The sequence below is a fragment of the Mus pahari genome, chromosome 8 (assembly GCF_900095145.1).
Source record: "Mus pahari chromosome 8, PAHARI_EIJ_v1.1, whole genome shotgun sequence".
Lineage (NCBI taxonomy): Eukaryota > Metazoa > Chordata > Mammalia > Rodentia > Muridae > Mus > Mus pahari.
This window is the reverse complement of record NC_034597.1, coordinates 22040089-22056304: the sequence shown is the minus strand read 5'-3', so window position 1 is coordinate 22056304 and position 16216 is coordinate 22040089. Positions and strand designations below refer to the sequence as shown.

Here is a 16216-nt window from a genome sequence, read left to right as displayed (position 1 = left end):
ATATATATATATATATATATATATATATATATATATATATATATATATATAATATCTCAGTACTCGGGAGGGAGAGGCAAGTACATCTCTTGAGTTCAAGGCCAGCCTGGTTGACAGAGTGAGTTCCAGGACAGTCAGGGCTACACAGAAAAACCCTGTCTTGAAAAACCAAAGGGGGGAAAAATATTAAGCTCAAAATCTTTTTTAATAGGGGGCTGGAAGCTTCCTATTGCTGACTAGTTTCCATACTACTAGGTTGTAGAGGAGAAAAGTTATCAACACTTTTACTCAGTCATTGACCCAGAAGGTTTCAATGCCAACCTACTGGTTAAGATGTGCTCTAATGGCATGACTGTTGTGAGGGTAACCAACTGCTTTCTGACTGGATGTGAGGCCTGCTCCACATGAAGAAAATTCATACCTGGTACTGTAAATTTGGTCAAAAGCCCATGGCTAGGGAAATCACAGGCCCTAGTGGAAAAAATCTCCCACTGTTGATTTGCTAAATGAATATACTATGGCCACTAAGTCACTTTATATTTATTTATGCCCACAGAATATTGCTCCCATCAGCTTTGGTCAGAGAAACTTCTGTCTGCCATGAGTGGCAGTTACTTCTGAGATTCATAAGTGGTCAAAGTGCTGAGAATAAATGAAGTGCTCAGGGCTGAAGGAGGCACAGATATTACTCACTCTATGAGGCTCAGAGAACATGGTACAAAAGGAAATCTACAAGAGCCAGAAGAACAGAGAGTATGTTGTAGAACGCTGTCTTCAGAGCACGACATGGTCAGTGCACTCATGAACTCATGGCTGCTGTAATTATCCATGTAATTACGCCTGCATAAGCCTGGGCCCTTCACCAGTCTAAGGTGGAGAGAGGAGAGGAGAGGAGAGGGAGCCGTGAGTCTGTGTCTTCTCTGAGGAGCTGTCTCTAGGCAGAGAGTGGGGGTTTGGAGAGGATGGGACATGTTGTCAGTCGTGTCACCTTGGTAAACTAACTGCCCAGGCTGCTGTAAATAATCTTTGCCAGTGCTTGTATAGCATTGCTTACTCACTGGATCACCAAAATGAAGAAGGCGTGAAAGTAAATAAGGAACTAGTTGGGAAGAGGAAAGAGACAATAGAGTGTAATAGGGAATGAATATGGACAAAATATAGTATATAGTTGAATGAAAGTTGTTATAGTAAAATGAAACCTATTATTATGTATAATTAATATACATGAATTAAGAAAAACTTAGAAGAACTTAAAAATGGCTACTCTGGATAGCAGTATGACAGTATTATCATGAGGCCTATCATTTTTAAATTGCACTCAAAAAATACTCAGTCCCAAATGAAGTATCTATATCACACTAGTCCCTCCCCAGGGCTCAGAGATCATGAAACTGTGACTTCACCAACCACAAAACCTGTACAAAACCAAGCTGGCCAAAATTTCAGCACAGGTGCAGGAGACGCTCGAAAGTACCATGACCAACTAAAGAGCTATTGGCAATTAACGGCTGCCGGAGGAGAGAGTATCCGTTTTCTCTAGATGCGCCCGATGGGCTGCCCATGTTCTAATAGATGGCCATGTAGACAACACTAAGTGGACTCACTGGGTGCTTTAAAAAGTACACAGTGTTAACTGGAAAAATGGTTGGGGCTTGGGAGAGTTAGAGGGGAGGGACTAGAGAATGGATCTGATCAAAACACATATTCATATATAAAATTCTCAAACTTAAGTTAGAACAAAATTTAAAAATGAACTCACTGGCATTTTTCCTCCCAAGATAGATTACTGTATCCACAACTATTAATAGCAACTTATTTGCAATAGCTAAAATTAGAAAAACCAAAATGTATGAAAAGATGAGTAGTTAAGACAAGTGCAATACATTCATGAGATGTGACTCACAATACAAAGTAACAAACACAGGCTGGCAAGATAGCTTAGCAGGTAAAGGCACTTGCTGCCAGACCTAATAACCTGAATTCAGTTGTTAGAGCTCACATGGTTGAGAAGAAAAGAACCAAATCTTCCAAGCTGTCCTCTTATCTCTACACATGCACCATGCTATGCTCACACCAAACAAATACACACACACTCATTCATTCATTGGTTTTTGTAAGTAATAAGCTTTGATATGCAAGACTGTCAACTCATTTCAAGAGTATTATTTCAGGGAAAATATATATTAATATTAATGGTCATATATTAATCTTATTCATGGCGCATTCTTTAAATGACAAAATTATAGAGATAGCAGATGACTAACTGCCTCTGATTAACAGTGTGATGAGAAAGAAATAGGAAGCTCTTCATGGTGACAGAAGACTAAGGTAATACTGAAAGGAGAGTACACATGTGACAAAACAACACAGGACACTTTATGCTCATTCTTGCTTTTTCTATGGACATTTTTTATATAATATTTTACTTTGTAGTTAAATAAATGAGAGAAGAGAACTGAGTTGACAGGGGACATGGAACCTGTGACACCATCTTTGTAATTTCCTATGAATTAATAACATATTTTAAAACAATTATAAAGTAATAATCAAAATCCAATGATTTTGAAAACAAGGTCTGTTCATAAAAACTTTTTTCCCTACCAAACAGTAGTGTAGTCCTTAGTGCCAAGTTGTAACACCCAAGGGATGCAATGAAAAATGTACTACTTCAGAGGGCTTCCAGTTCAGGAGTATCAAGTCAGACCACACAGCACAGGTAAATAACCTCCATCTGCACTCGGGTAAAGGGATTTAGCAAACCCAGTACCTGCATCAAGCTGCTGCTCCCCGCTCATCTCCACAGCACAGGGGCTACCTCTTCCCCTAGTAATGAGTAGGCCAAGAGCTCTGTTACGTTACCAAGATGATCTGAAGCGTCAAGTTTCTGTCCAGTGGCATCCACGGATCTAAACAAAAGTGTTTAACAGTAAAAAAAAAAAAATTAACAAACATGGAAAAATTCAAATATACTTAGTTACTTATAAGACAGAATGTGACTGGGTTCAGAGGTAAGAGGAAAAAGAAAATCACTTAGAAGAAATACGGTTACAGAGGTAAGAGTGACACTTTTTCCCAATTTAAAAGTTGTCCAGATATGTGTGTACAAGAAGACTGTCAAATCCTTTATATCTAAGGACTACAATAAATTGTGACTGAAGAGATGGCTCAACAGTTAAGAGTACTGGCTGCTGACCACAGGATCCAGGTTCGAGTCCCAGTACATACATGGTGGTTCCCAACCCCCTGTAACTCCAGTCCCAGGGGACATGGGTGCCTTCTGTCCTCCTTGGGCAACAGACAGGAAAGTGGTACAGAGGCATACATTCAGGCTAAAGACCCATACACATAATTTAATAAAGATTATGATATATTGACATATGTTTGAGTTCTAAACTCTAAACTTGGTATCACAGTTGCTAATCACAAAAATTCTAATCTTCTATCCATGAAAACTCTAATACCTAAAAGAACCACTCCAAAATAAGTTCTAAACCCAGGCATATTTTAAACCAGCTTTATTGGCCAGGCATGGCAGCACAAAACTTTAATCCCAACACTCAGTAAGAACCAGCCTGGTATGCATGGCAAGTTTCAAAACAGCCAGACCCTGTATCACAAAACAAAACAAAACAAAACAAAACACAATTTTCCTGGGATAGAATTCACCAAAACTCACATTTGAAATGTACTTCTTAATTTTAAATTTAATCATAAATTTAATAAAAACCTTTCAATTAAATTCAGAGGACTATAACTATAAACCAGTATTAGAATATTTGTGTCCTGCTTAAAAAAACAACAAAACAAACAAACAAACATAAAAACACAAAAAAAGACTTCACACCCATGCTCACTAACCACACTACAAGGTTAGCATCATCATCAGGGCTCACAAATGCGAAGTACTTTATCATACCTGCCCTGGAAGCAATAGCTAGTAAGCAGCAGAGCCAGGCTTTTAACCAAGGAAGAGTCTTTATTTCATGTCCTCAAATACTGTACAACTAACTGATGATGACTTTGAACGTCTGATGATCCTAACTCTATCTTCTAAATGGTGGAATGCATGACTGATATGATTAATTCTAAGAAAAAAATTAATAAATATTTACCAGGTAGCTAAGGAAAAAAATTCCATTAAAATATTAGAATTTATACACTATTCTAATCCAAAAGATGTATATTCTTTTTAAAGTATACTGCTAAGTATGGTGAATACTGTAACCAGATGTCCCTCCCACTTTTCAGATTTGTAGCTCTAACTCTGCCCCTGGCAGGAAAAGGTTACTAAAAGTCACTCTGTTTCTTGTTCCCCAGGAGTTCAGATTTCTTCTATTGGCTCTTCACTCTCAACAACACTCAACTATTATTCCCTGAATTGGTCTGCTTTAGACAGTAAATTAAACTAGTGTTCTAAACTTGATTTTCAGGATAAAAATATTTTGTTGATTCATTAAGTTGTTTCTCCTGGATGATTTTATTGTTAATCCATTCCTACATATCTAAAAAGATCAGAAATTAAAGTCTGACAAAGTTCAGGTTTTAAAGCATTCTGACAGATATATCTTAGCCATCTATATAATCTAAATTAAATCTGACCATAATGTAATCTTTTCAAGTTTATTTAAATTAAACATGGCAGTATCTGTCTAGCTCAAAAACTAGTACTAATAAATGCATTGAACACCTAAAATTGTTTACTTTTAGAGACAAGTTCTAATGCCCAGACTGGCATTTACTCAGGACTTAAGTGATCCTCCTGGAAGCTTCTCAAATAATATCACACCTGACAAACAATGAGAAGGCATTAAAAATAGGACACAAAAATATAAAGTGTAAAATATAGCCATTAATTTTGTTTTGTTTTGAAACTGAATCTTTCTATAGAGTCCTGGCTGTCCTAGAACTCACGATGTAAACCAGATTCTCCCTGAAGTTAACAGATGTGCCGGTCTCTGCCCCCCTAGGGCTGGGGTGAAAAGCATGCACTGCCAAGCCCAACCATTATAAGTTGTATTAATGAGACATTTTCTTCTCAATCAAATCCCAAAGGAAGAGTTTTACTCTGTGAAATGCTGATTTTTTTAAATGAACATGTATATCCAAAATAAAAAGTGAGGGTGAGAATGTAGATCAGGGCCTGAGGGTACAGCCTAGAGACAGATCATATGTTAAGCAGAGACCCTAGACCTGACTCCATTAACAAGAAAACAGCAATAACAAAACTACAATAAAATATGCATACATATATGTCTTGGAGCTGGTTAAACACTTGTCAATTTTGCAGCTCTAGATCCTGTGTCTTTTATTTGGGAACTAAATGATCTGAGTGGAATAAAAACCCCTAATATATATTTAAAAACAAGGAGGTGTAGCAAACCCCCATAATAATAATAGTAATAACCACTACAGAGCATACTATATGGCTAGACTGACGGGCCAGCAAGCCCCAGAGATGCCCCTGTGTCTGTTCCTCCAGTGCAGTCATTACAGATTCGGACCATTGCATTTGGCTTTTTTTTTTTTTCTTTTTCTTTTTCTTTTTAAGTGTGAGGCATTAGGGATCTGACCTCAGGTCCTTGTAAATCAATTCCTTTATGGACCATGCCATCTCCTCGGCCCCTGTATAACTGAATCTCATGACAAAAGCTCTAAAGCTTTTTAAAAATAGTACTTTCACTAAAGGAGTCTGCTAGTTGAATTTTGTCAACTTGACACAAGCTAAAGTCACTCAAGAAAAGAAACCTCAATTGAGGAACTGATTCCATAAGATTGGCCTGTAGGCATGGTGGGGCATATTCTTGATTGATGATTAACGTTGGAGGGCTCAGCCTACTGTGGGCAGTACTATCCCTGTGCAGGTAGGCCTGGTTGTTTAAGAAAACAAGCTAAGCAAGCACAAGGGGCAAGTTAGTAATAAGCATTCTTCCATGGTCTCTACTTCAGCTCCTGCCTCCGGGTTCCTAATTGAATTCTTGCCCTGACTTCCCTCAATGATGCACTGTGATGTGGAAGTACAAGTCAAACAAACCCCTTTCCCCCGTGGCGATTCTGGTCAAGGTTTTATCACAGTAACAAAGAAGAAAACTAGTACTGAAACTTCTGTATTAGTTACTTTTTGTTGCTGTGATAAAATACTATAACGAAGCTAACTTATAGAAAGCTGAGTTTATCTGGGCTTACGGTCCCAGGGAGATAAGAGGCCATTATGGAGGGGAGTCATAGCAGCATGATGGCAGGAGCAGAACCTGAATGATCACTTTGTACTACAAGCAGCAATCTGAGAAGGATGGGGGAGCTCACAACATGGTGGACACAGAGAGAACAAGCATAAACTGGAAGTGGAAGTGAGGCAAGGTTATAGACTCTCAAAGCCCCCCCCCCCAGACACTACCTCTTCAAACAAGGCTATATAACTCCCTGAGTAGTGCTACCAACTGGGGACCATATGTTCAATACCTGAGCCTGTGTGGTCCCAACATTAGTAAATAGTATTTAAAGTTAATACTATCTTTCTCTGAATTTGTATGAACCACTAACATCACTTATTTAAGAAAGCTTGACAGGCAGTGGTGGTGGCACATGTTTAATCTCAGCACTCAGGAGGCAGAGTCACGTGGATCTCTGTGAGTTTGAGACTAGCCTGGTCTTCAGAATGAGTTTCAGGACAGCCAGGGCTACAGAGCTCTGTCTTGCGGGCGGGCAGGAGGGAGGGAGGGAGGGAGGGAAGAAAGCTCTATACATTAATGGCAGTGATATTATAAGCTGCTACAGAATTCTTTTGTTAAACAAAGGGCAAAAGCTTTTTCAAAGAAGATTATATTGATTGATTGATTGATTGATTGATTGATTGATTTTATATGAATACATTGTAGGTATCTTTGGACTCACCAGAAAAGGGCATTAGATCCCATTACAGATGGTTGTGAGTCACCAAGTGGTTGCTCGGAACTGAACTCAGGACCTTTGGAAGAGCAGTTAGTGCTCTTTAATCTCTGAGCCATCTCTCCAGCCCCCCAGAATTCTTATTTACTCATTAATTATTTGCTTAGTACAGATTAACTGACATACCATACTCTAGTTAAAGGAATATTCTAGGATAAAAAATAAGAAAAACCCTACCTCATTATTCTACAATGCAGAATAAGTAAATGGTAGATAACCCCTATCATACACTTGATGAAAATGTTACTGGAAAAGCTAAACGAGGCAGAAAGTAGTACTTTCAGTTGAATGATCAGGACTTAGTGTGGAAGATGTGAGCCAGCAACTGAGGGGAAGAAAGGAAACAAGCCATAGACAGCTGCAGAAACAGGAAGTACAAGACCCTGACTCAGGAGGTTGTGTAATGTTAGAGGCCACTGTATTTGGAAAAGAATGATAAAGTCACTAGGAAATGAACTCAAGTTTTCAGGGAATCACATTACATAAGAACACACATATAATGCTGGTCCTAGTGGCACATGCTTTTAATCTCAGCATTTGGAAGGCAGAGGCAGGAGGATCTCTGTGAGTTCAATGTTAGCCTTGTCTATGTAGTGAGTTGCCAGGACAGCCAAGGCTACATTGTGAGACCCTGTCTCAAAAAGAAAAACAGAAAAAAAAAAAAAAAATCAACCCCGTATCCCGAAAACAGCACATGTAGGGTGCTATGAAGACTTTGGCTTTGAGAAGACACTGGTGAATTATGAGCAGAAGATGGACGTCATCTGACTTTTTAAAGGGGTCACTCTGTGGCTATGTTGAACAGCACTGAATCAGGCTATAAGCAAAAGCAGAAACAGAAAGATCAACGTAAAAGCTTCTGGAAGAGTCCTGGTGAGAGGGGCACAGATGCAGGAGGAGGTAAGCCTGGGGTCTAAACAACTGAAAGGATGGAACTGCCGCAAAGACTGCAACTGTTGGAGATGAGTGGCTCCGGCAAGAAAGAGCGCCCATTACCCAGAAACTAGGGGCACATGCCTGCCTGCTTTCATCACTACTAAAGCTTGGTTCCTTAAGCTTTCGAGGAAATGTTGCCAGGTAACAGAAATGTAATTATACCTATTCATATGTGTTACATTTTTGGTTAATGAAGCGCCCCCCCCAATCTAGAACAGGGCTGATCTTGGGGAGGAGGGCGCTCTGGGCTTTTCGCCTTGGCTGCTTTCCTGTCGGCTTCACCCCACCTTACACTTCACTCTCTCTACATGTACAACCAGTCCTGAACGTATTCCCATGCTAATCATTCATTTATATTAACTTTAGAAACAGATTATCTTTACTTATGTGTACAGGTGTTCTGCTTGCACATATATCTACAGAGTGAACACTACTTTTGTTTCAGGCCCTCAGAGGGCAGAAGGGAGCACTTTATATCCTGGAACTGGACTTGCAGACATTTATAACCTGCCACATGGGTGCTGGGAAGCAAATCTGAGTCCTCTGGGAGAGAAGTCAGTGCTCTTAACTGCTAAGCCATCTTTCCAGCCCCTATGTTAACTTTTTATACCTCAATTTTGAAATAGAATTTCTAATAAAGGCCATTCAATGTCAATTTTTCTAAGCTTTAATATATATTCAAAAATCTCAGGCATAAATACTATGTTAACTACACAATAATAATATTGGAAAACTAGTTGTGATCAATTTTTAAGTCCCAGATTTACAATTATTAAGTATGACTACAATCATTTCCACAGCAATTACTAATTAGTACCTACTTCTATGCAGTTACCAAGATTATTAAATTATGATTTTGAAATTTCCTTTAACTATATTAAAAGATGGCATACATTTTCTTTTTTTCTTCCAAGTGTCCCTTTGTGGGCACATACTTTATTGCACATAAATTTTTGTACATCCAGTTCCCAAATGAGACGTGCCCATTCATCTTTCAGACCCTGACAGTTCACAAAGGCCCTGGAACATGGTAGGCACTTGATAAATACTTCTTCGGAACATGACCGTTCATGTACCCACGACCTTACAGTAGGCTGACATACAGCAGCTCCAGTTCCGTCTGCTCTTCAGACCATGCAACCCCACAGTCGTCTTTGTGAACTCTTGTTCACTTTCCAGATCAAGGAGAGTGTCCAGTGTTTCACTCACAGAACTGAAATCCCAGCAGGCACTTGCCTGCACACCACGTTTACTATTTCTTCACTGTGTTAATCCTTAACAAAGGATTAATCTTAGCTCCTATCAGTGGTAAGAGCCCTGGTGTTTGATCCTAGAAGAGCATTTCCTTCAGTTTTTGTCACATATAAAAGCTGTGTGTCGAGACCGAAGGTCATCTACTATCTTCTCTTCTATCACCAAGCCTTTTGCTACCTCCTCCTCAGACAGCAGTAACTGTCTCCGAGTCTTTGGTTACAATAATCACGAAGGACTTTATTGACTCCAGGATGTTAGCCACCACCACTTGATGCTGGTAAACTTCCAGAGCATCCCCAGCCTGACTGATTATGATGTCCGGATCTGTCTTCAGCTTAAAGGAAACTATAAATGCTTTGGGAGCCCAGTCTTTGACCAGAGGAGAAAGCATCTTTGGCACCATCTTCACTGTTATCTCCACTACAGCATTTATCATTCTGATCTGTGATTATGGCTGGTGTCCGGGCCCTCGCTAGACTGAGAGATCCTTGAGGGCAGTGTCTTATTCATCTCTGTATTCCCAGTGCCTAGCTCATACAGAATGCAGAAAGGCCATCCAGATCAAGAGGAAAGTAGCCCAAGATTGGCTATAGGGGTCAGATCTCTGGAAGAGAAGAGCCCATCACCTGCAGTAGGCCACCAGATGAGTGGATCTTGTGTTCAGGCATTTCGGAGACAGGAATATAGAAATCTGACACTGCCACGGCCAGGTAAAACATCACAGAAGAGCCTGAGCTGCGCGCAGCCGCAAATAGTGACTGTGGGCATTCCCTTTCCTATGTACGCCAGTAGGTCCTGACCTCGCCAAGGTTCGAAATGCTTGACTGTTCCGGCAGAGCCCGTCAGAAAGTGTCTAGAGGAAGAACGTTTCTCAAAAATCCAGAAAAATTATACTTCCTGTGGATTTCCTAGTCTGGAAAACAAAATGGTTGTTTTTGACCTATACCGGCCACCGTATAGCTCTCCCCAGGCTCGGGCTACTTTGCAATCAAGTTCTGGCTATTTAACCTCTGAGATTCAGAGTTTGTGCTTCCCCCCTCCCTAATTGTCACTGTCAGTCCCCGGCATACATTTTCAAGTCACTTATTTATCCTGTTTTGTACACTAGAGAAATAGTAAATCTCCTACAGTTGATATGACCATATTTTTCAAAACAAATAAGTTTTATTTAAGGAAGCCAATAACAGTAACATTCATTGTTGTTTTTATTGTTGTTTTCTTTTTAGCGGGGATCTCATTGTGTAACCCTAGCTAGCCTGGCCTGGAATGCTCTGTATCTGTTCAGACTGCCTTGTACTCACTAATATCCACCTGCCTCTGTTTCCTCCTTCCAAGGGCTAGGGCTAAAGATGTACACCACATCTAACAGATAAATACATTTTTAAGTCAGCATGTCTTGTTCTAATGAAATAAAGAGGACTCTAATTCACTAGAATAAGCACTATCAAAATGCACCAATTTATTATAAAAGGACTGTAAAAGCTGAGCTGCTTGGTAACCATTATCAAGAAAAGACAACTTGTAGAATTTAAATGAACTGGACAGTTATCAAAAGTAGTAGTATAAATGACCAATAGAGACATTTAAAATTCTCATTCCTTATACCCCTGGGGAATGAAAAATCAAAACTGTATTGAATTCATCTCACACCAAGAATGGCTCTACCATGCAAATAATAAAAACCAACACTGGCAAGGACTAGAGAGAAGATCCCTCTTAAAAACATTGCTGTTGGGGATGTAAATGTGTATAGCTCCTATGAAAATCAGTATGGTGTTTCCTCAGACAAAGCCGGGACTATCATAGGAGACCGCTTTATCACTCCTGAGTATACTTTCCAAAGACTCTAAGTCAAAGTACATGAAATGTTATAATAAAACTCATTTTGCATTCCATTTTTAATTTAATTAATTAAACTAGTTAATTTTATTAATCTTAATAAATTACAAAGTACCCAACTTGAAGGTCCCTGGGTGTTTTATATGTTGAACAGTAGACAGGCATCACTTGGTGCATGGCAAGCTTAACTGTACAACTGAAGTTTAACAGTATCAAGACTGCTCTGTTTAAATGCTAACTTCATTTTACAGGCAAGGAAGCTGAGGCTCAGAGACATGAAACAACCTGCCAGTTCATAGGGGTGGGGTTGGGGTAGGGGGTCAGTAGGCAGCAGGGTACTGGGAATGGCAACTAGTGAGTTATTAATAGTTTTAGCTTAAATTGCAATCTATTACTTCTGACTTTGGTTTCCTTCTCAGTTAAATAGTGGGTATCCATTAGCTGTAGTAAATACTAAATGGTAACTTATATGAGATATAGCACCATACAAACAGTAGGTATCTAATAACTTCATTTATTAAAATATTAGAAATGACTAGTAAGAGCCGGGTGTGGTGGCACACGCCTTTAATCCCAGCACTCGGGAGGCAGAGGCAGGCAGATTTCTGAGTTCAAGGCCAGCCTGGTCTACAAAGTGAGTTTCAGGACAGCCAGGGCTATACAGAGAAACCCTGTCTCAAAAAACCAAAAAACAAACAAACAAAAAACAAAAAAACAAAAACAAAAGAAATGTCTAGTAGGGGTGTGTTGTGTGTGTGGAAGCTGCAGTGTAAGTAGAGGTCAGAGGGCAGTTACCAGAGTTAGCCAGTCCTCCGTTTCTACCTTGTCTTTGAGACGCTTTGGTTTGTTTTCTCACTGCACACACCAAGCTAACTAGCTGGCCCACAAGCACCTGGGCCATTCTGTTTCTGCCTCCTATTTCCCAAAGGAATGCTGGTGTTAGACTCAGGCTTTACTCACTGGGCCATCTCCCTGGCCCTAGCAATGTAGGTTAAGCCTTGTGTTCTCATGTCTCTGTGCCTCCCAGCTAAGAGAGCTGGAGAGCACATATTTAAGGCTAGTAAACCTAGACTACAACTTTCAAATTAACAGGTTTAATTTTAAATTTTTAAGTAGTTAACAGCTCTCAAAAACCAAAGAAAATCAAAGTGTGTGAATGTTCAACGTGTCCAAAGCTACTAGCCAGTCCAAGTAGAAAAGGACTTCTGAGACTGGACAATAGGCACTCAGCCTACTTGCTGAGAGTAGGTTAAGTAAAGCGCAGTGGGCCAGCTAACTAAACAGTTATGTCTCAGTGCCCGTCTGTAAAATGGAACTATTAACATCAGCATCCCTCTCATTAAGTTATATAAATTCTTCAGTTAAGTACCACAGGAAATTTCTAACATAGTGTCAGGAGAGATGATGACCCAGCAGTTAAGAGCATTTTCTGTTCTTCCAGAGAACCTGGGCTCAAACCCTAGAACCCACATGTCAGCTTGCAACTGTCTGTAACTCTAGCTCCAAGGAATCCAACACCATTTTCTGGCCTGGCCTACATGGATACTAGGTAGCAGAGTATGGCCTAGTCAGCCATCAATGGGAGGAGAGGCCCTTGGTATTGTGAAGATCATATGCCGCAGTACAGGGGAATGCCAGGAAGCGCGAGTGGGTGGGTTGAGGAGCAGGGTGGGGAGAGGGAATAGGGGGCTTTGGGGATAGCATTTGAAAGGAAAATGAAGAAAATATCTAATTAAAAAAAAAGAATTATGTCACAGATTTTATAGAAATCAAAATTAGACACATGTACTATAGAATTAACTCACTGCAATGTTTTAAGAGTTTAAGGCCCGATAGGAGGAAATTACTAGGAAGCTGAAGCTGAAAGCATGGAGGTATTCTGGAAAGGTTCCTACCCTTCAAAATCATCGCAAGCTTTTTGTTTTTTGCTTCTTTAGAAAAAAGGGGGGGGTGTCCTACAGGCAGAGCAAATAGCAGCAATTGAGAAAGCATCCCAACTCTAGGCTAACACTGCTGCCGGTGGGGAACAGCAGAACTGTAAACACCTACTGCACTGCACACCACTGAGCCTTTAGGTCAAGGTCTATGAAGCATGCTATGACACTTAATAACAAACAGGTGTAAGTTATTTAGAAAAGGCATATATTTAGAAAACAACTCTTCAGTAGTTTTAAGGCTTTAAAAGAATTCATCTCTTGTTTTTTAAAAGAGACACACTGTAAACTATGTTAAATCTGTAAAAGGTTAAATAAACATAAGAGAAGAAAATAGACCAAATTATTCTACTTAATTAAGGATCTAATTGTTCACAAGCAAGATGTAAAAACCAAAGATTTCACTAGGTGAACAGCTCTTTACTTACAGGATATGTTAGTTGGACTGTTATTAGAATTAGTTGTACATTATTACTTGTGTTTATACATTTTAGCACCCATACATATTAATTGTGAGTGTGGAAGTGCCTATGATAAATGTATGGAAAATCTATGTTGAATGTCTACAACTTTTAACCAAATTAATAACAAATGATTCCTTCCACCTCAACTTCGCTATTCTTTCCCTAAAGACATTTAGGATTTATCCCTACTATTAAATTATTATTCTGGCAAGCTTAAACACCAAGATTACCAACTTTCTAAGATTAGGATTTACTAAATCTACCCTTTTTTTTAATTCACTTTACATTCCAAATGATGCACTCCCTCCTGGTAACCCCTCCCACGATCCCTTCTGTCTTCCCCTCCCTTCTCCTCTGAGAGGATGAAGGCCTCCCCTGGCATCCCCCTACCTTGGCACATCAAGTCTCTGCAGGGCTAGATGCATCCTCTCCCCTGAGGCCAGACAAGCCAGCTCAGCTAGAACATGTTCCACAGACAGGCAAACAGCTTTTAGGATAGCCCCTGCCGCTCCAGTTGTTAGGGACCCAATTCTACTTTTTAGAGCTAACTACAAAATTGAAAGAAAAGGATCCACTCAAGGCCCCCAAGACCAAGTTCTCAGCATAAAGGAGATTTATTTGCACCAGAGGGACAACGGGCAGGGAATAAGAAACAAAGACAGGAGATAGAAGATGATGAAGGAGAAGGAGAAGGGCACGAGGGAGGTATTTGTCCTCTGAGGACAAAGGATTACTTCTGGATAGAGAGAAGACAGACATAGCCCATAAGAAGATATCATTTTATAAAGGAAAAATGAGAAAACCCCATATTATCATGAGGTGTTTAATTGGGCATGTTAATTAGGTCAGCCAAGGAGGCTTTTGATTGCTGGACTTCAATTCTTTGATAGTTGGACATTGGTAGTCAGTCTCAGGAGGAGAAAGTGGCCAAATAAGGGAACAGACCTTAGTGGCTAGCTTTAGGAAAGTAATTCAACGGTTTTTAGCAAGACAGAGGGAATAATGGGGAAGGGCAATGCCTGCCAGAGCCATGCTCACCAATGCTTGAGCTGGCCAGACCCCCTTCAAAAATTACATATAATGATAGTGATATCTGATTTCAGTAATGATAACTATACTGATAATGTTTTCATGCTTTACAGAAAACATGTTTTCCATAATGCTTTCATGTTTCATTTTTAAAAATCATTATTATAACAATTTTAGTATGTCTTTTGATTTTAGACAAAATTATACTTAGAAAATATATCTGAGTCATAAAAAGCTACCAAGAATTTTTTAATTTCATTATTTGCAAATGAAAAATACAAAAGGAAGGACTGGTTATTAATATCTCCTCAAGAGAAAAACAACTCAGGCACTGCGCAGGAAACTCTTCTGCTCTATGTTTCAAAGTTAGTTGCTCTGTAGGGAATTATTTTGAAGGGCAAAACTGGTGTTTAATTTGTTGTATTTAAACTGTGTAGGAAACAGAGTTGGTCAAAGCACACCCAAAACGTAAAATCAACTCAAAGAACCCACCTGAGGTCACTGTGCTGGTTCGTTTCTGCCAACTCCATGGAGACCTACACAACCCTGGGAGGAAGAAATTCATCTAAGGAACTGCCTCCATCAGTGTGGCCTATGGGCATGTCTGTGGGACATTTTCTTTCTTCTTGTTTTGTTTTAGTCTGGGTTTTTTGAGACAGGCCTTAGCTAGCCTGGAACTCAAGAGATCTACCTGCTCTGCCTTCTGAACCCCAAAATTAAAGCTGTGAGAACCATGACAGGGCTTTTTTGTTAGGTTTTGTGGGGTCTGGGTGCATTTCCTTGATTAAAGAGGCTGTGGAAAGGCCCATCCACTTACCCCCGGGCAGGAAAGAAAGAAAGTTGAGCAAGCCAGGCAGAGCAAGCCAGGCAGACTGCTTCCATCATGGTTCCTGCCTCTGCTTCTGAGTTTCTGTTCTGACTTCCTTCAATGATCAACCATGATCAGGAACAATCCTTGAATCACATACACGTGTATAAATGCACCCACACACATGCAAACATCCATGTATACACACAGCAAATACTAGCGATTTTTAAATGATGGATAGCTCTCTAAAATAAAAGTCATAGATGTAACTTGACTACAAACATGTATGTATCCATTTGGGATTTTTAAATGGTGGCACTATTTTAGAATATTCTTGAGTTCATGAGCCTCTCTCTACAAGGAAGTAGATCACTGGAAACAGGTTCTTGAGAGACTGACTCTTTCCTGTCATCATGGCAAGCACATGTGGCAAAGACTACTCACTTACCTCTCCTTCATGCCCCCACTGCTATAATATTCTTCCCAAGTTCATGCATGGCTACCATGGGCTGAACCTCTGAAAACTTGACCCACAAGAAACCCGTCCTCATTTAAGGTTTTTGTTGTTGTTGTTGTTTTAAAAAAAAAAAACAGGGATTCTATAATAATGGTGAAGAAACTAACTTGTTTATCTATAAAGCCATGAAATCATCTTTTTTTACAGAATATCTATTAAAGTAGTAAGATAGCCTGCTTGGGAATGTCTTCCACATAGTACAAAGTCAAGAGTGGTTCACAGTCACTTCTAACAAGTTAAGATGTGATACCACTTCTAGGTAATCCTAACAAGTAGACTTTCCAATCAAGTAACTTTCCATATTAGGAAACCATTCTAGGAAACCTGGCATGGTGGTGCATGCCTTTAATCCCAGTACTCAGGAGGCAGAAACAGGTGGTTCTCTCTTGTTTGAGGCCAGCCTATTCTACACAACAAATCCCAGACCAGCTAGAACTACATAGTTAAGAACCTATCGGAGGAGGAGAAGGAGGAGGAGGAGGAGGAGGAG

General features: G+C 39.8%; 1 protein-coding gene and 1 pseudogene across 6 annotated transcripts in view; both read right to left on the bottom strand.

The window, feature by feature from the left end:
- Positions 1-16216, bottom strand: part of Sfmbt1 (Scm like with four mbt domains 1) — a 94766-nt gene that overhangs the window by 45763 nt on the left and 32787 nt on the right. For all 6 annotated transcript variants that reach the window (XM_021203208.2, XM_029541540.1, XM_021203207.2 and 3 more), the window contains one exon: positions 2768-2906. In XM_021203208.2, the coding sequence (XP_021058867.1) occupies positions 2768-2795 (28 nt within the window). In that variant the 5' untranslated portion in view covers positions 2796-2906. The remainder of the gene's footprint in view (positions 1-2767; positions 2907-16216) is intronic.
- Positions 9030-9861, bottom strand: LOC110325294 (annotated as a pseudogene).